This window comes from Pinus tabuliformis, chromosome 9 (assembly GCF_031772625.1).
Source record: "Pinus tabuliformis cultivar Carrire ecotype Pingquan chromosome 9, CPIR1, whole genome shotgun sequence".
Classification (NCBI taxonomy): domain Eukaryota; kingdom Viridiplantae; phylum Streptophyta; class Pinopsida; order Pinales; family Pinaceae; genus Pinus; species Pinus tabuliformis.
The window spans coordinates 291,392,259-291,415,277 of record NC_142307.1 but is presented as its reverse complement, the minus strand read 5'-3'; the positions used below and the strand labels follow the sequence as shown (position 1 = coordinate 291,415,277).

Here is a 23,019-nt window from a genome sequence, read left to right as displayed (position 1 = left end):
ACAAAATATCATATGTCAATAAAAACAAAGTTATAAAAATATAGTGAGACAGTTACAAGAACGCAAAACACAAATATAAATAACAATACTTACGATATTTTGTGTCATCTCATTTACGATTTATTTACACAACTTTGTAGATACCTCTCTTGTGTCATACAATGAATATGATAGCTAGTATTTAATCCTCTCATGTGACTTGGGCAGTTTTGTAAGTATGTAAACAACTTCACTATCCAGTACCGAACACATGTCTATGACCTTTCCCATCACCTCATAAATTTCATTATTATTAGGTATATCAACATGTAGATATATCTACACATTTTGGCTTTCTCTTTATTTCACATACCAGACATTTGATGGAAGTTTCACTTCTTTTGATTTCTTCCAGTATGAAATCATCTTCTTGTCGTTTGAGGCACTTGAAAGATCTGCATCCATCAGCTCAGGTGGGGTTCGTTCACCAATGTTTTTTGAAAATCCACCTTTAAGATTCTTTGGTTCAAAAAGATTCACAGAAATCTTCTTTGATGCCATTTTCCTGAAAAAAGTCACATATAAATCAGTAAATCACAAAAAAATAATGACTTAAATGAACAACGAAAACGATAAATGACAATTAATTTTATAAACCATAACAATTTAAAAAATTAAAATTAAAATTAAAAAATACATTGTCTTGCCACTGCACCCTGAAAATTAGCCAGCCAACCGAGCCGGTTGTTGGGTCCTTCCCCCCTAGCCCACCCTAGTGGCGCAACAACTTCCCCCCCTCCCGAACCCCAGCCCCACCCCAACCTGGCGGCCCAACAGCCCGCGGTGGTGGCAGGGTGATTCCTAGAATCGGCGCCACCCTCATGGGCCGTTCGGCCATCAAGGTGGGGCAGGAGGATGTGGACAGCCTCCGCCCCACCCCCTGTTATAGACATTTTTGTGCCTTACGGCATGAAGCATGAAATGTCCATAATCTAAGGGATCCAAAGTCCCTAAACATGTTGTTCCTACCCCTAGAGGAACAAGGTCAGCAAACCACAACAATTCAAATCAGTTCTCCATTGAAAAACACTCAAAAACAAGTCAATTCTGGATCATGTCAACTGCTCCACTGAGCATCTGCGTTGAATGTCAACTGCTCCATGGTCTACCTGCGCTGAATGTCAACTTCAACAAAGGCTACCTGCGCTGAGCGAGTTTTGACATGTGGAGGTATCTTTCCTCATTGTGTCAGTGCCCAGGAAGCTTCCAAAATGACACTTGGATCAAAGGATTCGCCTAGTGATGAGTAAGAGGTTCTAAAACTCCAAGTGGAAGGTAGGATCTCCAAGTGGACTCAAGAACTGAAGAAGAACTGGAGTTGAAGAGGACACTAGTCACACATCAAGTTGACTCATCTTCTCTCCAAAACTCTATATAAGGATCTCATCCCATGAGATCTGGAGGCGGGAATTTTGTGCAAAGAATTGCTGTTGGTTTACAGTTGGAACTATTGGGTGATTGCTTGAAGGAGGTGAAGAGGAGATTTCTTTCCGTCGGGAAGGTGATGCTGGATTGGGCCTTTTATGGTTGTATTTCCACCTGAACCATACTTTCTTCCATTAATAAAGCATTTGAGGTTCTTCTATTCGCATGTGTTTCAACGATGTATTGCTTTACTTGCGTATTTGATTTATTCTAATCCTTGAATCAGTTATGAATGCATGCTTCTTGTAGTTTCCTTTTCTCATCTTGTTTGCAGGATCTTGGTGTAGCTGGGCCCGTGAGAAGACAAGGAGCTGGGAGCAAGCAGCAAGGAGAGAAGATTGGATCAATCATTGGCGAAAGACATCAGTGAGTGGACCTCTTTCTTTCCTCTTTTGCATCTCATAAAGAAGTAATCTTAGATAGCTTTGCTTTGATTGTTGCTAAGGATCTATCACCCTTAGAGTGGGATAGGGTCATTCCGTATTGGATACTTTTCCCAACAACAAACTGGCGACTCCGCTGGGGAGCATATCTTGTTGGATGCTTGTGTTTCTTGCTATTCATTTCCTAAACAAAGGGAGTACCGAATCGAACTGCATTTGAGTCCTTCGAATGCAAAGTAGAGGGCAGCTACTCTAGCTCAGTTCTGGGCATGTTTATAATTTGAAGAGCTAATCCACAAGGACTCTAAATAGCTCTTTGTGATAGTCTTCATCTTCCTTTAATCATCCTCTAGTGTGTACTTGATTGATAGCCTCTGATTTGGCCTAAAACAGTTGATTTTTGAGCAATCTGTGACCCGGAACCTGAGAGAAACGAGAGTTTTCTCTTCAGCGCCACTGCAGTGAAGGCTCTCTGCGTTTCAACGCAGGTCCCGAAGGGACTACCTGCGTTGAATGTCAAACTGACAGTGCAGAGCCTGCGCTGAACCAGTTTTGCATTCTGCAACTGGGGTTCCCTGCCTTCTATTGCCCAGTTTTCAGTATTGTTTTTGCAGCCAGTTATCAACCTGTGTACCTATCTGAAACTACCTTTCTTTGCCATCATTCCGCCTCGGTTGTATAAAGAAACTGTGATTGTTCTTTTTGTATTTCTTACTTCATTTACAGTTTCCCATAATGAAAGCGAACTAGTCTTGCTGTGGCCTCTTAGATCTAGACCTGTGATAAAGTGTCGTTTTGATCCTAAGAGTTAGTTTATTTGTTGTTCATAGCTTATTGAGTATTTGCTTTCGTCGTATGGTTCGAATTTAAGTATTTCCAGTGTTGAAACAAGTGAATCTTAAGGTGTTCTTTTGATTTTTGGACAAAAGCTTGTTTGCTTTCACTTGAAATTGGATTCGAAATTATACAACATCTTTCTTTTTGTAATACATCAACATTAAGAAAGAAGAAAAGAAATACCTGCATTGTGCATGTGCATTTTGACAGCTTGCATGTCGATTTAGGAAAAGTGCATCAGTGTGTGCTCTATGATCTGTGTGAAAAGTTGATGTCTTTCTTTTCCCTCAGTAGTTAAGATTTTCATAAGTTGAAAGAATTGAAAAAGCTTGCTTATCATTCTTAGACTGCGTTTAGGAGTTGTATCATACATCACGTGGTGATCCATAAAGGAAAACTGCTAAGCAAGATCAACCTAAAATGAATTGAATTTACATAACAACGCTTTGAAACATAACGAAACACATAGAGGTCTAAGCTAGAGACGTGTTCCGGCGTCGTTAAACGTGATATCTTAGCGTCGAGTGGTTGGGTGATTCCTCCACGGTGAAGCGATAAGTATCAATACGGACTTGTGCTCCCATGTACCGTCGCGTATATATTGGGAGACCCCTATAGGAATAAAGCCTTTATCCATAGGAAGCCGTGTCGGCCGCCCTACTGATCGCAATGCAGTGAACACAGCATTCACGAAGATCGACCACTCGTACCGTAAAACGTATTCTATGGTTTTGCGAAAGGTTTGGCACACCCTCTGCCTAGAACTCCAGAGTAGTTTCTTTTGGCCTTTTTCAAACTCTATAACTGAAAAAGTCCATCCGAGCATTTGTCACTTCGGGCTCGTTAAAACATCGAAGGAGACTAGAGTCATCTTTAGCTTTTTCTCGACTCTTAAAAAGTGAAAAAACAAGTTGTGTCTAAAGCGTCGTTGTGTAAAATTAATTTTAAACGGAACATAATCACCTCTTATTCCTGCATTGATCTTTAGCTTGAGAACATGGAACACACCAACCAAGGAATTCCCCATGATGGGAATCCTAGCCCTTTCTCCTCTTGGGGAGAAGTTGGTGCGCCCCACATGGCCACATTGTCGCTTCTAGGACTGACAATTGGCCTACCAGTTTGGCTATTCTCAACCAGTGTAGTTCAGAACACCGCGGTTCCTGAACAGTCGAGTCAATAGTTAGATCAATCTAGAGCTGCCCTCCAGCCTTCCACTTCTTATAAATCTTCCTCCAATCCTTCATCTTCGCAAGGTAGAGCCGGCAAAATCCAAGATCCCATGGAGAAGAAGGAGAAGAAGAAGAAATAAAAGAAGAAGAAGGAGCCTAAGGCGACTGGGGGCAAGCAAAAGACATCTGACAAAAATCCACACACAGCACGGACCGGGCCTAAATCGCCATGTGTCATATGTAGAGGAGACCACTTCCACCGAGATTGTCCCTGTATTCCCCGGATACTAAGGGACTGGTCCCCTCGTTTGCACAGTTCGGAAGCATCAACCTCTGATAGCCATGTTGAATGCTTACCGTCAACCAGCGAAAGTGAAGGTTCTAGACAAAGAGGGGGAACAAGATTCCCCTGCAGACTATGTGAAGGCGATCACGCCATCCACCATTGTCCCTTCTTAGACGAAGCAAAGAGAGTTTTGGAAGATCGACCGGTTTCACCGTTACGACTTCCTCCTAGATACAAAAAACTCGCGCCAAGTCCTTCGTTGGTTGAAAATACAGCTAACCCGCTCAAGTGGTCAGCTGAAGCGTCAGTCACTGAAAATGAACCTACTGAATCCAGACCGGACGAAATTCCAAAGGTCGAAACGGCAGTTGACCCGGTTCTCCCTTCAGAAGTTTCATCTTCAAATGACACCGTCACTGAAGATTCATCTTCAGCTGACACCCTCACTGAAGAGAATAAGGATGACACCATCCAGATTCTTTTCATCAACACCGATTCTGATGAGCATCAGGGCAATGCGCCCACTCCTTTATCGCAGGAAGGAGCATCGTCAGGGTCATATCCGGCCGTGTATTCAGTCCCACCACTAAGCAACCTGGTTGTGTCCTTTGATTGGAACCAACTAGGCAGACCCCGGTTACCAGCCAGTATACCATTCAGAATTATAGTCCAAATATACAGAATGGTAATGGCTGGAACTATCATTGATGAAGGGGCATCTGTGAGTATCCTTTCCTCTATTGCTTGGAAAGCACTGGGTTCCCCGGCGCTTTTGCCTGAGATAAGGAATATCTCGGGTTTCGATAAAGGAACCAGTCGACCATTAGGGATCCTCCCCAATGTGCCTATTACATTGAAAGGGAAGGCCGTTAAAATGAACGTGATGGTCGTCCAAGGACCCTTGGATTATAACCTACTCCTTGGACAAGACTATATATATTGCATGGGAGCAATAGTCTCCTCACTCTTTAGAGTAATGTGTTTTCCACACGAAGGAAGAATGGTCAAGCTCGTAGACCAACTTTCATTTCCGGGATCACGCATCGCAAATAGTCACATACCAACCCTAAATGGTCTTTTCAACCAAGAAAGGTCTCCACCCCCGGTTCTTCTTCCTGATGAGTGCGAGTGATTCGGGAAAATAGGGCTGGAACCCAGGGGGCATGTGTCCTGGTCTGCTTTAGGCAGAGAAAACCCTGGGTATAAGGTAGAATTTCCGCGGGAGAATATGACTAGTCCGTACCCCGTCCCCTCCTTCCTCTTCGTAAGGAAGAGCCGGCAAAAAGCCAGGCTCCGTGAAGAAGAAGGAGTAGAAGGAAGTGGGGTTGTTCTGGGATAAGATTCTTTTGTCAAAGTTATGTGAGAGGGCGGGGGTCATCACTCACCATTGTCTATTTTAAGTAGACATAGCTGAAGAAATGTTTTGTTTGAAAGATTAACGAGACAATCTTCGGGTAACCTGAAAGAGGTAAGCCTCCCTCAATAACACAAATGTTTTGTCTTTGAGTAGTGTTCTTCTCTTGTCGCAAGTAGCTGCTCTCTTGTCGCAAGTAGCTGTTCTCTTGCGATCTTGCGAATAATCTGTTAAAAGTTGGGCTAACGAGAAGACAAGTATCGTATAGACCCGTTAAAAAATAACGAGAAGACAAGTATCGTTAACATTAGACTAGCAAGACGACAAGTAGCTGTGAACACCCAAAGAAAAGCAGAGGTGGGAGAGAGGAGGGGCAACCTTGAAATTGTACTTTATACCTGGGGGCATGCAAACCTTTTGGAGTGCAAGCGAGGAGCGATTATTTATCTGTTTTTTTTTGATTAGTCGTAACCCAAACTTGCATAAAGAAAGGATATGGAGCAAAGCGTAGTGAGATGAATCTCCTTAAAAAATAGCGATCTCCAGGAGACATTTCTTATCTTATGACTGGTAAAAACGAGCAGTTTTGGCAAAGTTCATGCTCATTAAAAAATAAACGCAAAAACGAGCAGTTTTGGCGAAGTTCATGCTCGTTAAAAAATAAACGCAAAACCGAGCAGTTTTAGCAAGAGTTCATGCTCGTTAAAAAATAAATGCACATGTGAGCAAGCTTTCCCCCAGAGTTCAAGCTCATCCAGAAAAAATGAACCGGTAAATAACCATTTGAGACCGTAAATTCATCAGCCATAAAAGCCTTGGTCGTGTTTGCACCGTCACCTCCACTTTTCATTCGACTGATCATTCACATCCACTTGATTGTTTACCTATTTTGAGGAGCATCTACGAAGAGTGATTTCACCTAGCCATCCTTGTGACATTGCCGTGATTGGAAAATTCCAACCTGTACCTGGAATCTGCTGCTATCCCTGTTTATCACTCGTTCCTCAAAATACAAGTCTTCTTTGAGCTCTTTTCATCTGACTCGTAAAAAATGAAAAGTTTGCCGAGTTTTGGCCTTCCAGCTCGTTAAAAGGACCGGAAGAGCTATCCCTACTCTAGATTTTAATCTTTTTGGACCCGAGGGATTATTGCACAAAAAGATCGAGCGCTTGTCTAGTTCGGCTCGATAAAATTATCGAACATTCATCCCTTCTGTATTGTTTTATACTTTTTCGGACTTAAGGGATTAGATGACGAAAAAGGACCTTTGGAGTTAACTTTACGTACCTTTTCAGACTCTCTAAAAATGAAAAGGACCGAGTTGTCTTTGTCGCTAGACTCGTTAAATGAATTAAATAGCGACAAACTTGTCTTTAGACGAGAACGAGTTTCCTTATCGCTAGGCTCGTTAAAACATAGCGATGGGCTTGCCCGAAGGGCAGGTTATAGAACAAGCATATGTTATCCTCCTCAAGCTTGACAAAAATAAAGAGGTACTGGTCAGAAATGACTGGGGAAAAATTGGGAGAATCTCAAAGCTTAATGGTAGCAAGTCGCTCTTGAACATGACACTTTTGCCTCCGTACCACATCGGGTTGGGTTGTTTCATTCACCGGTCTCATCACCATGGTCTCGCCATACCATCCACATTTGGGGTAATGCTACCGATCCATCACATCAGTGTCGTTATATGTTCAAGAGATGTCATTCAAGAAGAGTCAACCGTGTCCCATCCACTGCCATACATCATCTTTCATCCTTTCATGACCGCCACCCTGAATCATATTTCATAGATCGTTTTCACCTTCATCACAATCATTAGCTCTGTTCCATGTCACTGATGTGGGATTCATTAAGGCCCTCCTTTGACGGATCGTTTCTTGTCGACATCAGCTCATTATCCAGGAAGTTGATCTAGGAACACCCCCCAGTACTTTGAAGCTTGCATGCCTCAATGGCAAGTTTCTCACTTCCAGCGACAGGTATACATCAATGACCTTTGACCGGGAGATTTTGCGCGGTGTTCGACGCCAAGTCCTATATTCACACCACGTGAATTGTACTGCAGTACCTTGAGGGTCATCATCATTATCGGTGATTCCTCTCGCGCTTGTTAACAGTTTACATCATTGACTGGTAATCAAGCGATGTCTTTCCATGTTCGACTCCAAGAAATTCTCACATGGATCGACTTGTACTTAGAGTGAAGATCGGACGAGTTTGAAGACCCCGGATCTAGTTTCATCCATCCGGGCTGCGATATATATTCAGGAAATAAAGACATGGACATGTGCAGCAGATGATCATCCTACTCAAAGGATGATAATTTCAGCAGAGGATTATCAGTCTACCATCAGACGATCGCCTGTTATATGTACAGAAAATGTATTTATAAAGCTGAGCATGGGAAATGCCCGCCTCAGCTAGATCATGAAAGCAGTATGAAAAATAATGTATTGTATTGTATCTTATTATAGGTCACCTCCCGACGATTGAATGAACCTCGGATCCTCCTGATAAAGCATTTCACCCGATAAACGACCTCATACTTTAGGGGGCAACTGTTATAGATATTTTTGTGCCTTACGGCATGAAGCATGAAATGTCCATAATATAAGGGATCCAAAGTCCCTAAACATGTTGTTCCTACCCCTAGAGGAACAAGGTCAGCAAACCACAGCAATTCAAATCAGTTCTCCACTGAAAAACACTCAAAAACAAGTCAATTCTGGATCATGTCAACTGTTCCACTGAGCATCTGCGTTGAATGTCAACTGCTCCATAGTCTACCTGCGCTGAATGTCAACTTCAACAAAGGCTACCTGCGCTGAGCGAGTTTTGACATGTGGAGGTATCTTTCCTCAATGTGTCAGTGCCCAGGAAGCTTCCAAAATGACACTTGGATCAAAGGATTCGCCTAGTGATGAGTAAGAGGTTCTAAAACTCCAAGTGGAAGGTAGGATCTCCAAGTGGACTCAAGAACTGAAGAAGAACTGGAGTTGAAGAGGACACTAGTCACACATCAAGCTGACTCATCTTCTCTCCAAAACTCTATATAAGGATCTCATCCCATGAGATCTGGAGGCGGGAATTTTGTGCAAAGAATTGCTGTTGGTTTACAGTTGGAACTATTGGGTGATTGCTTGAAGGAGGTGAAGAGGAGATTTCTTTCCATCGGGAAGGTGATGCTGGATTGGGCCTCTTATGGTTGTATCACCACCTGAACCTTACTTTCTTCCATTAATAAAGCATTTGAGGTTCTTCTATTCGCATGTGTTTCAATGATGTATTGCTTTACTTGCGTATTTGATTTATTCTAATCCTTGAATCAGTTATGAATGCATGCTTCTTGTAGTTTCCTTTTCTCGTCTTGTTTGCAGGATCTTGGTGTAGCTGGGCCCGTGAGAAGACAAGGAGCTGGGAGCAAGCAGCAAGGAGAGAAGATTGGATCAATCATTGGCGAAAGACATCAGTGAGTGGACCTCTTTCTTTCCTCTTTTGCATCTCATAAAGAAGTAATCTTAGATAGCTTTGCTTTGATTGTTACTAAGGATCTATCACCCTTAGAGTGGGATAGGGTCATTCCGTATTGGATACTTTTCCCAACAACACCCCCGACGGCCCAATGGCCCGCGAGGGTGGAGGGGGAATTCCCGGAATCACCCCGCCAGCCCCGCGGTCCATTGGGCTGCCAGGGTGGGGTAGAGGATGTCTGCAACCCTCCACCCCACCCTGGCACCCCAAAAGTCTGCGGGGATGGCGAGGTGATTCCGGGAATCGCTCGGCCACCCCCGCGGGCCATTAGGCCGCCGGGGTGGGGCAGGTGCTGGGTAGCCAGCCCCACTGCCCCTACCCTACGGGTCCATTTGGCCACCATGAGCATTACTGGGGCCACCATGCCCACTACATATGTAGTGGGTAAATTTGGCCCACAAAAAATTTTAATTTAAAAAAAAATTAAACTTCATTAAGCTTATTTAATTTTAAAATTTGCAAAGCAGAAAAATTAACTAACCTTTCAAATGTGAGAATCCTCCGTTGAATATGTTGTTGATAGAAATGTAGCTGCTCTACAAATTCACTCCAAGTCTTTTAACAAACCTCAGAAAACCTTGATGTGATGTGAGTAATAGTGATAATGAAATTTATTATATAGGTGAAATTACGAAAATGTTTTACCGTACGATTAATGTGGGATTAATTTGTTTTAAAAGGTATTACAAAAATTAAAAAAAATATTCAATTGTCTAGTAAATATTATATAGTTTAACTATTAAATTAATTTAGGTAAAAGATTTAGTTTACAATTTTAAATTTAAAGATTTATTTCATAAAAAATAAATAAATAAATAAAATAAAATAATAGTTAAATTTTTCAATAAATTGTAGAATAAAATAATGGAGGGAAATACATGAAACGAATTTTTTTGAGGGAAAAATTTTTGCGAAAATTTTTGGAGGGAAAATTTCATTCTTTAAGCTATATAATATCATTAGGAGAGTCTGCATTTGTATCATTCAACCTTTTCTATTTGAAAGGGATGGATTCTTCTAATAGTGAAGTTTCGCTTTGTGAAGCATCAACATCTTTGTCGCATAACAACTGTATTCATATTAATCAATATAACAGAAATGTTTCCACTATGAATAGAAAGTCAATTCTTCCACTTAGTCCTAATCCTAAGGACTATGAGAGCAGCACTAATGAAAGAGGGGATGAAGAATTTCAAATAAATAAAGAGTCATGGTTTACACTTAGTCCTAATCCTAAGGATTATGAGAGCAACAGTGATGAAGAGCATGATGACGAATTTCAAAAGAATGGAGTGTCATGATGTCCACTCAGTCCTAATCCTATGGACTATGAGAGCAGTAGTGATGAAGAGCATGGTGATGAATTTCAAAAGAATTGAGTGTCACAGTGTCCACTTAGTCCTAATCATATGGACTATGAGAGCAGCAGTGATGGAGAGCATGATGACGAATTTCAAAAGAATGGAGTGTCATGGTTTCCACTTAGTCCTAATCCTAAGGACTATGAGAGCAGCAGTGATGAAGAGCATGATGAAAAATTTCAAAAGAATGGGGTGTCACGGTGTCCTATTAGTCCTAATCCTATGGACTATGAGAGTAGCAGTGATGAAGAGCATGATTACGAATTTCAAAAGAATGGAGTGTCACAGTGTCCACTTAGTCCTAATCCTATGGACAATGAAAGCAGTAGTGATGAAGAGAATGATGAAAAATTTCAAAAGAATGGAGTGTCATGGTGTCCTCTTAGACATAATCCTATGGACTATGAGAGCAATAGTGATGAAGAATTTCAACTGAATAGAGTGTCACAATGTCCACTTAGTCCTAATCCTAAGGACTATGAAAGAAGCAGTGATGAAGAACATGATGAAGAATTTCAAAAGATTGGAGTGTCATGGTGTCCACTTAGTCCTAATCCTATGGACTATGAGAGTAGCAGTGATGAAGAGCTTGATGGACAATTTCAAAAGAATGGAGTGTCACAGTGTCCTCTTTTCCCTAATCCAATGGACTATGAGAGCAGCAATGATGAAGAGCATGATGACGGATTTCAAAAGAATGGAGTGTCACGGTGTCCACTTAGTCTTAATCCTGTGGACTATGAGAGCATCAATGATGAAGAGCATGATGAAAAATTTCAAAAGAATAGACTATGAGAGTAGTAGTGATGAAGGAGAGGATGAAGCACTTAGTCCTAATCCTAAGGACTATGAGAGTAGTAGTGACAAAGGACAAGATGTAGCATTTTCAGTAAGTAAACAGTCACATTTTCGACGTAGTCCTAATTCTATGGACTATGAGAGCAGCACTGACAATGCACATGAGGAAGAATATCTAATAAACGTCAAGTCAAATTTTCCATTTAGTCCCAATTCTAAGGACTATGATAGTAGCACTGAAGAAGGGGAAGATGAAGAATATCCTCCAAGTCAGTATTTGAAAAGCACAGCTGATCATAGTGTGGATAACATTCCTCATAATGATGATGAAAATGCTTATACAAATGATGATCCAATGATGGAGATGTTGCTAAGAAATATTGAATCGAGGAGTAGGTGAAGACCTTTTTGTATCAATGCAAGATGTTCTAGTTATACAAGGGGTAGAGTAGAATATCTGACGAGAAGAAGTTCTATAAATGCTCTCATTTCAAGTGCATGTTGTCAAAAAGATTTCTTGAAACATATGGATTTCAAATTTGCATTAGAGAAAAGGAAGAGATATTTGTCAATGAATAAAAGTATGCAAAATTGATATCTAGTTGAGTGCATGCAATCTACATTATTAGGTTATGATTATTGTATTGGGTCTTTATTTATCTATAGAAAGGCTTTCAAAATGTTTCATTCGATGGGTAATTTTCAGCTCTCGAGAATCCAAGAAAATTTGGAAAAGGATCCCACATTTTATTCAGAAGTACGTCATAAACAATAGTTGGACCATTATCAAATACTACAATGTCATGGATGAAAGATTTCTTTTTAAAGCATGGAGAGTGTATGCCAAATAGAGAGACAACACATATTCCAGATAATTTTTCGAGACGAGAAATCTACAACTTATACAAAGAATATGTAGAAGGTGCTCAGGGACATGGTCAGTTTATTACATATCAATATTTTGTGAAGGTATGGAAGAAAGAATTCAACAATGTTTGTATTCCTAAGAAGATAAGGATGGGGATTTGCAGTACATGTGCTTCTCTTAAATAAAAAAGGGACAAATGTGAAGGGTCAGAAAGAGGTAAGCATTCATAACTTTAACTTTTAAAATTGTATAGTCATCAACTATGAAAATGTATTTCTTAATGGATTTATTTTATGTTGTGTAGATTCAATTGTCAAAGAAATTCAGAAGCATCGCGAACAACAAACAAGTGATATGATAATCCGAATAAATATTTGGTTTTGATAGTTGATGGTATGGACCAGAAGAAAACACTTTTACCACATTTTTTTCGCACACCCAAAAATTTATAGGAGGAAACTTTTATTCAGTATCACTTGGTCTGTTGTATGGTCTTCAATGGGAAAATGTTGCCAAGGTTGTACTTCACAGCTCCAAATATTATTATGATGCAAACTTGACAACAACCATAATTCATGATGTGCTTTCTCATTGGTCTGGTAATCTTCCTTAAGTTTTGTATCTACAATTGGACAACACTTGCAGTGAAAACAAAAATCAGGTTTTTTTTTGGATATCTAAACATGCTTGTTGAATTGAGAATTTTTTAGAAGGTAAAGGTTCGTTTCCTTCTTGTTGGGCACACTCATGACCAATATTAATTAGATGTTCAGTCATTTTTCAGTCACATTAAGGAGGAAGGAAGTTGGGAGCTTGCCATCATTAATTGAATGTATTAAGAAATAATACATGACAGAGCCTAATTTTGATGTGTTGGAAGAAATTGTTGACATGCAAAGGTTTATTCTGGGATCGCATGGTGAGGAGAAATGCATTGAACAACTTAATGACATTAGCTTCCAACATCAATTTCGTATCAAAAAAATTGATGGGAAAACACTAATATGGGGCAAGAAGTATTCAACTACTACAGAATGGGCACCATCATCAGGTTTGGAATTTTTGAAGTTCATTCTAGATCATCCAATATTTTCATCAAAAATATTGTTATTACAATCATTTGGTGAAGTTCATAATGCACGCAAACAAAATAGATATATAAATTATTCTAATTGCCTATAAGTAATTAAAAAACGTATTAGATATGCATATGAGTACTTTGACATTGTTGATTCAGTTTGGTGGGATTCATTTTTCAATAATCAAATTGATATCATTTCAACAACAACAAATGAAGATATACCTTTGAAAAATCCATTTATTTGGCCACAAAATGTGTCAAATGAACATGAGGAAATAAACATTGTTGAACAACAACAATCTCAAGGTATTATTAATTCTTCACAGGTAGAGGAAAGAGAGATGTATATTGGTTCCAGAAGATCTTGTGCACAACGTGAAGCCGTGGAAAACCTTTATAGGGGTTCAGTACATGATATTAAGGAGGGTTACATGATCACACTGCTAGTAGATGGAGATCCCAATGGCTATCCATTCTGGGTTGCTAAGGTTATAATGGTCTTTACAGAAAATGAAGATGCTATAGGTGTTGAAGTACATTGCTATGGCACAAATACACACCCATTCAATGGTGTGTATAAGCCAGAGATGGTAGTTGACAAAAAAAATGGTGGAAAGAGAAAACGAAAGGGTACAAATATAAATCGTCGCCACACAAACCTCTTAAAATTGAAGGATGTTGACATACTTGCTTATGAATTCAATTTTAAAAAAAGAGAAACTCTTCGTTTCAAGACGATAAAGATTCTGAAAAGGTTGTTACCAGAAGGAACAATGTTGAGATGGGAGTCTGTTGAAACCAGTCATAGATACAGAAGAATTTTGAAACATGAAATGGTGGGCATGCATGTGGACTCAGATGGGGCACTAGTTGATGAAAGATAAAAATATGCAACATCTTCATCTACATCCAGTCATTCATCTAAAGATGTGAATTCTTATGGTGTGTAAGAAAATATGAGTGATTTTGAATAATTGTCTAAGACAATTTATATAACTGATGTTTGCATCGTATCTTGAAATAAAATTTTTGATTTCCATATGGTGTTAAATCAGAAGTTATGAGTCATTTTTATGTTTATGGATTATATGTCTTAATTATGATGATTATTATTGTTTAGAATATCTCCAATGCAACATTAAATTAGAGATATAATGTATGTTTCATTCGATATACAAATAATAACATTTTGATTAATTTAGTCATGTAATTTGTTCATAATGTCATGGTTTTTTAATTTTATGGTTGAAAACATTCCAAATTTTTTTGTATCTTTAATGTTATGGTTGAAAACAATTAGAATTTTAGCAATATTTAGTGTGATGTTATTATATGTTTAACAACATGGATGAAAACTAATAGAATTTTAATGTATTTCAGATCTCATTATTTTATTTTTATGGTCATTACTAAAACATGTTGAATTTATACTTAGGAAAGAAAAATGTTATTCTACCAAAAACATTAGTGTGTTTTTTTCCTCATAAACAACTTCTTTTTGCACATAAAGATTCGGTTTTACTAGCATTTTTTTTAAATTTTGAAAATTGGCCCTAAAAAAAAACCATCGTTCCAGTATCAACACTTTTCGTTTTCAGGGTGTTTTTTGCACAAAAATTTCATTTTCACTGCCATTTTTAAAACATGTTCAAAATTGACCCTAAAAAAAACCATCATTCCAGTATACACACTTTTCGTTTTTAGCACTGTTTTTTATGTTTTTTCGGGGTTTTTTTTGCCAGAGTTCCCATTTTGAGTTTATAGTTCTCGTTTCAAAGTTTACATTGTTTTAATCTTAATCAAGAGAAAAGTATCTAATGAAAAGGGCGAGAGGCTCTCGTTATATTTTAGGTTAAAGATTCATTTATAAATCTCAAAATAGTTTGAATAATTACAAATGGTTCAAGTACGAATGTAAATGAAATAATATTAATAAATATCTATTTAGATAGCTTCATTCACATACGTAAAGCCAACCGTTTATAATGAGTTCAATATAAGGTAGACATAAAGTAGAAGAAATAGTTCTTTCAACTCGATGCAATGTGCACAAGATAAATTTGCAAGAAACAAATTCATGATTTCTATTCTAGCTGTACTAAAATTCTATTTGGATTTGCAAAGAGAGCTCAGAAGAACATTTAATAACTAAAATCGACAATAGCGATTCATTTAAATATTTATATGCAAATTGGTAAATAATTGATCAAAACTAGTTCAAGACACAGAAAAATAATACAAACTTAGAAATCCTTACAGAAGTGCAAGAAAAATGAGACTTATAATTAGATTCAATTGCCTTGTACATTTTAGTCTTTGAATCTCAAACTCTTTCAGAAGAAGTGTTTTGGCAATAATTTCAAACACTTTCTTAAAAAATTTAACTCCTAAGCTAACTATATAAAGATTCCACTCTCTATAATAATGCAAGAAAATGCAATCTCTTATGCAACATTTCTTAATGTCTTCCCGTCTTAGTGTTTCAAATATGAAACCCCTTGAAATGCTTATCCCTTTTGTTTTTATAAGCCTTTGAATTTGATTTTCATCCTTGAGATTAGGCTTCCAATTCTCCATTATCCACCTATAGCCCAAAATCCATCCCATCAAATATGAATTAAATCTAAAATAAAATTTGAAAAACTAAAAACAAAATGAGAATCTAAAATAATGAAACTAAATTAACTAGCAATTGCCCCAAAAGGTGCAAAGAGAGGCTGATAGAAATGTTAAATTGAAAAAATTGAATTTTGGTTCAAAATAATAAATATTATAATAATATAATCATTCAAACTAAACCTAGTCAATAAATTGCCCAAAATAAAATAAATCCTTAATCAAAATTATACAAATTATTATTCTTCGTTTCTCTCAATTATTTATATAATAAGATCCAATCAATCATTCAAAATTTTGTAATAATAACAATCCATATGGTTCACATGTGACTGTTGAGAAAATTTGAGCCACTAAATTACAATTTAAGTCCAACATAACCTAGAAATTCAATATAATCCAAACATATTGAATCCAAATATCATCTATATAGCAGTTCCATGGCAGTTAAATGCACTTTGTAGCATAGGTGTTCTTCTATATAGCAGGTCAAGGGAGTCTAAAGCAACACCTTGATATATAGCAAGTCAAGGGAGTCTAAAGCAACACCTTGAAATGTATACACTAATTAGAATGCACAATGTATAATGGTAGTTCAATGCTATCATTTGTTAAAGTCTTGAATGAGTAAACATTGATCAACTGTTATGACCCTTTAGCCAATGTAAAGGATCATTTGTGGAAGTAAATGGTACGTGGGTTATTATGAGATTAGTATATATAGGAGATACTCTCATGTTTATTAGAATTTGCAGGCGCCAATAAAATTAGGATTAGTGTGTTTGCTCTTTACAGATTTTACAGTGTAAGTCATTAGTAGAAGAGAATTCTAGAATATTTGCATTTTTACCGAGTTGACGTTTCACACCACTAATCAAGGGCCCACTTGCAAATACAGTGGAGAAAACTGTGTTGGCTAAAATGAAAGAAAAACCAAACCAACACCAAAAATAAAAAGTCAAGCTAAACAAGCTTAAAGGAAGGAACAAAATGAGAAACAAGAAGCTAAAAAAATTTAACACCTAAGCAACAAGAAACAATTAAAAGTTAGAGCCGCGTTGGGGGATTGCTCAATCAGTTGAACCAAAAATCTGAACACCTAAAAGAGCCCTAAGGGTCAGCTCAATCATTTGACCCACCTGCCCAAGTATTGTTGCAGATAGGATAAGCCATAGGTCACATGATCAAATACAATAGAGTTCCTCAAGGTTACCAGTTGTGGTGGCTGGCAGTTGAGCTGCCCTCCATTTTGATATTCTAGGGAAGAGGGGGAATCATGAGAAGTTTTCCTTAGAAAACAAATATAGAAGCTAAAGGAATAAAGGCTAAACTTAAAAAACAAATTAAGTAAAAATATAAACTAAAACTAAAACTAAGAAACCAAACTCTGAGGTGGCAGGTGTAATAGGGATCCTCCTTGATCCCAGAGGAAATCAAGAACTAAGTTTAAGAAAGGGGTTTAGGAGAATCCACCAAACATCAAGCAGAGGCATGCCATTGTTTCAAGGGTTGAAAATTCCCAAGCCAAGAGAAATAAATTGACTTACAGTACTTGGGGACTCTATGGTTATAGTTCAGCATATGCAAAACCAATCAAGCCCTCGAGATATGTGTCTGGGTAGACTCATTCGTAGTGCTCAAGTGCCAGCAAGGAGCTTCAAAAAAATAGAATTCTACCAAGTTTAGACCTTCAGGAAAATGAAGTAACTTTGATAGACAATGGAAATTTATGCATAAATGGGCAGGCTCCAACTATTTCACATCTTCCTTTAACATTCAAAGTACACAATATATCATAAGAATGAAGGAAACATGCATATTCAAGAGAAGTGGAGGAGCATCATTATGGTGAAAGAATGGGCACTAAAGTCCTCCCAATATCTGGTAACCTGTCATTTACTCTGACACATGGTGAAGTTTATCAACTCTGAGTGATGGATTGGAAGGTTGAGGGTGGGATTCTCAATCTCTGGAGAAGTCAATCACTAGTCAATGATCAACTGACCTTGTATCCATGTGTTCTTTGTGGCATGGTTTTGGGTTTCTCTGGTATTTGGTTCTTCCGTCTTTGGCGGGACATGGTTGCTCTTAAGCATCATTTGGCTCTGTGTTTTCAGATTTTGCAGTTCAAAGTTGGATTGGGTAATGTTGAAGAATGTAGCTATGGTCAGTATTCATAATATTATTTTATTGATGTACTTTTGAATAATTAAAATTATTATTGACAAGCATGTTCTTCATGCTTTGTATTGGTCAAAAGAAAAATATAGAAGGGCATGTTCTTCGTGACCCTTTCAAATGAAGAAAATTGAATTTGAATTTTGTTAAGTGCCATTTACCCTACCAAGTTGCCAAGTTGGCCCTCCTAACCCTCATGTCGGCTCAGCTTAAGTAGCACCCTTTCGCATGGCTTGGAGACTATACATATAGCCCACTCGCATTCCTCATTTGATACATCTCACACACATATATTTCTGATCTCAGAGGCCGAAAACATAAGTAAAACATATCTCTGATCTGCCCTTGCTCAAGGAGACTTGGAAGGTCAAGTAGAAGACAAAGCCTAGGCATGATTTTCTGGGGTTTTGTGGCTCGTTCTGATGGAAGTAAGTGAGAAGTCTGAGGCATATTACGCTGTGAAATAATGAGAAGTGCAACCATGTCAAGTTTGAGGCTTTTATTCTGAAGTATAATGCTAAGCACTGTGGCATAATCTAAGGCTGAGGCAGAAGGAAAAATTCAGCTTTTGGAGAACTGAAGCAGACCTCTTTTGTGGACAGATTTGGAAGAATTTTGTCTTGGTATGCTTGAGGGTTGACTTGGCACTTGGAGGTTGGTTATCTTAGCTACATTACTAGTTGGTTTGTATATGACTTGATGTCTTGTTGACTTGATTTCACAAGGAAAGGATTAAGGGGTTTCTCCCCTTAGAGTGGGGTTTTCCCGTGTAACTTCTTGTGTGGTCGTCTCTTCATGTTTTTCTGTTGTAGTTCTCTGTATAATTGTTTTATGTTGCATAATAAATAAAAGAAAATATCAACATGAATGTAAAATCATAACAAACAATTATCGAGTTAAGAGAACTACCAAAATTCAATAGGTAAGCTGTCCTATGGCAAATTGAATTGATTTAAGTGAAGGTTCTCTTCCCAGCAGGTGGCACAATATCTGTTGGGGAGATCTAGAAAAGAAAGGTGGGACACAATCATTTGGGTCGGTGTATTCTTTGTGAGTCCTCAGACCTTTGAAGAGCCCAGATAATAAATGATCACCAAGTTGAGACACGCAAGTAGCCCTTTCATACTTCAACAGCAGACTAGCTATTCTTCTAATTGCAGATAGAAAAGTGACGCAGAGATTTCTGGGAAATTGACATGTCAAAGTAAGAAAATACAGAAGGTGGAAGCAACTGTATGACACTCTATGAGCTGGCTCTAGGCCTAGCCAGAAGCTCACACTTAAATGAAGACACTTCACATTCTAGGGTCATCCCTCCAAAGGCATCCATTGGCTTGGTTTGTATTGCAGTGAAAGATGAGGGAACTGTTCAGCAAACTTCTCGTGACATGGAGATCAGAAATACAACTTTGGAATTCAATCTTCTGGTAGCCATCAAGTAGGAAGCCCTTCGCAGACATGATTTCATTTAAGTTCAGGTTTTTATTATTTATTGCAAAGTAGTTTTTTTACTGGTTCAGTATGCTAGACATTATACCTGTTGGCTTTACAACTATACCTCTAGAAAGGTAAGAATAGATGGCGATTTTTAAATTTTGAGTTGTTTTGAAAGACAATTGTCATACCATTATTTTTGTTTTGTTATCTTACTATATGGCTTGGCCACAGCCATTTTTTAATACAAATGATATCCATTCCTGTTAAAATCAACTAAGAAACCAAACCCAATACTAATTAAGAATATACTCTGAGATGCTTTGTTTTTTGTACATGTAATAACTTGTCTAGAGAAGGATTGATGAATGTCTCTTGCTTATGTTGTTTGGCCGACCTCCCACTAAGAACAACTCACCTTGGATTTTATAGCTTCCATTTTCTTTTCTAGTGTGTAAATTTATTGGCGGATATTGGAGAGAAATACAAGGATTATCTACACGTTTGTAGAAAAACAACCCAAATTTCCCTTTTTGCGGAGTTAGGAATAGTGCAATGAAGAAGATAGCTATTTAGTGTGTAGATTTAATGGCAGATATAATACAAGGATTGTCTACATGTTTGTCGAAAAACAACCCAAATTTCCCTCTTGGCGGATCTAGGAATGCCGCAATGAAGAAGATAGTTGTTTAGAGAAGAATAATAGTTTGATTGAGCTGAATTCAATGTGCATCACAAGCGATTCCTTCGGTGCTCTAAATATATCAAATAAGAAGATACCCATGTCCTCTACTAGCAAAACATGCCCATGTAGCGTCATACTAAGTCACCAGCTAAAAAAGAGAGATCATTCATTAACCACAGACAATGTTTGAAATACAAACAAACATATTTAAAAAAATCAGTTAACCCTTCAGAGGGTTTTTTTATTGAAATGTAAGAATCAAGGGCTCACCTCTCTGGTGATGTGGTTACAAATACATCCCAAAAACAACGAAAATGCTGGCAAAAACAATACATCAGAAAGTACCCTTCTATTGACATAATAGCGTCCAAACTTCCCTATAAAGAAAAAGATACATAGAACATAAGAGCACTGCAACTACCAACCCAATAATGGCCGGATGTTTTTCTTTTCCGATGTCAGCACTTCCGCGGAATCTTAAGCCCAACAGAATAGCGATCTAGACATCATAGAAACCCAAGTAACCCTAACCCTAATAGTCACTGATTCAAGGGACTCCAATGAGGACAATAAACCCTAACAAAATTAACCACACTATATGTACTAGTAAAAGAGCCTGCCCAGACAAAAGGCCGCTTCCTCCATTGCCCACTTCACAGAAACCGATCTTGGACACTTCTACGTTGGCGCACTGAGAATTTGCACACCCACACCAACATGTAATGCCATCAACACCACACACTAGATCGGGTCTGAAACAACTTATCGTACAAGAAACAGACTTGTTATTCTCATGGCAGATCGATAATCTTCTGGTATTTCCCTCACTGGCTAGAGCAATGGAGATTTCATTCTCAGGCCCTAACAATGCGGCTCCCAGTAAGGAATTTGTGATCAGGTAAAGCAGGAACACTACGAAACCTGGCTGCACATAACCAGCCATGGCATTGACCTTTTAGATTGCATCGGTTGCTGCTCCGGTCCAATTCATACATACAAATAGCAGACCAGATGAGAGCACAGTGGCTTCCTACCAAATTCCAACTAATCCAACCAAGACTTTGTCTCACGCATATGGGAAAGAATATGATGGACCATGTGGTAAATGTAGAGAAATCGGACGAAAAAAAAATAAAATTAATTGGTACAATGGAGTCTGACATTTATATGAGAAAGTGTTTAAACCTCCATACAACCAAAAATATAGAACTAACGCCATGCATCTTTGTACATTGTTTTCCGTCCACCTCGAAGACATGATTATAGGACCTCAGCGCACACAGATGCCAGCCATATTCAACAGTGACATTGGCAAGCCCGGTTTCTCTGGCTTTCTGTGCAACATATTTTCTGCAACTATTTTTAGTTATTTCTATATTTTGTAATATGATGCCATTTTGAATACAAAGACATGCATGAATATATGATCCAGGGAGGTTTGACATATGTCAATAGGAGAATGAAAGTGTTGACGAAGAAGTTGATGCATAGGAAGGCCTTTCAGCCTAAAAATCAAACAAAATAAAAACTTTCAAATATTAAATATAATAATAAAAATAAAATCTAATCATAACAATCTAAAACTAAAGTTGAATTAAAAAATTAAACTAAAATTAAATAACTAAATATTGATAAAACAAAGGAAGCCAAACTATAAATGAAAAAATTTAAAACAAAAACTATAGTAAACTAAATTAAATAATAAACTTAAAATAGTTTTATTATTAAAGAAAGTGAAATTGCATTACAACTCAAATAAGAAAACTAGCACAACCATATTAGTAAATGTGGTTGATATATGTTGAAGGTGTATAACTACTATTAATTATTATTAATTAATAAATATTAATAATAAACCCTTAAATATTAAACTCTAGGTATATGAACCCTTAGATTAATAAACCCAAGGGATTGATATTATAAACCCATGGGAACAATAAACCCAAGATATCAATAAACATGAGGGATTAATACTATAAACTGAAGGTATATAATCCATAAGATAAATATTATAAACCCTCAAATAAACATGGTTGACCATGATTGATTTTCATATTGAGATAATGCTTGTCACCATAAAATGTTGGACCATGGTTGATCATGATTGATTTTCATATGGAAACATTCTTTGCGACAATATGATGTTGGACCACGGTTGACTGAGATTGACCATGGATGACCATGAAATATTTAAAAAAGCATGGTTGGCCATGGTTTACCATGGTTGGCCATGGTTTACCATCGTTGGCCATGGTTTACCATGGTTGGCCATGGTTTACCATGGTTGACCAAAATTAACCATGGATGGCCAAGATTGATTTTACAAAGCATGGTTGACCATGATTGATTGATTGAGACAATATTTGTCATAATGTGACTGTTGGACACCTAATCCTCAATGGGTTAGTGTGGAAGCAGAATAGACAAAAGGAAGTCCAAGAGACCTTGGGATGTGGAACCCAACGGTCAAACCATGTACTATAAATGTATATCTCTTGTTAATAAAAAATGTATTCTCATGTTTTATCTTTCAGATTATGTTGCTACCCATGTGTGTTTAACATGGTATCAGAGCCATGATGTGTGGCCTTCTCCCACCATTAGTTGGGTGGTCTTCTTCAAACTGGGTGCTCTGCCATTGTGCATTATTTTAGTTGTCCTCTCTGCCTTTTGCACCGCCCTTCCTGCAGAAATGTTACATTTACCTCACAGTGAATCATGTCAGCTATATTGTAGTCGTGATTTTTTGCCCATTAAATGCTACCACTGTTTAAACGCTACAAATCTCTGGCATTATTCTTTACCTTCTGTTGTAACTCCTCTCTTCCGTAACAGGGTCATTGATTCCCTAGATATGCACTGATTTCTTTACTCACTCTCCCTCTACAGATTTTTGTCATTATCTGCATATCTGGTGCCAATCACATTTTCTTCTTTCCTCATAATATTTTTGGTTGAGGTGATACTC

At 37.9% G+C, this 23,019-nt stretch overlaps 1 protein-coding gene across 1 annotated transcript; it reads right to left on the bottom strand.

The window, feature by feature from the left end:
* Nucleotides 1–20,598: 20,598 nt before the first annotated feature.
* On the bottom strand, nt 20,599–20,994 carry LOC149148325 (uncharacterized). The gene has a single exon (XM_089442144.1). The coding sequence runs from the start codon at nt 20,992–20,994 to the stop codon at nt 20,599–20,601; it is 396 nt and encodes a 131-aa protein (XP_089298270.1).
* Between the last annotated feature and the right edge of the window lie 2,025 nt (nt 20,995–23,019).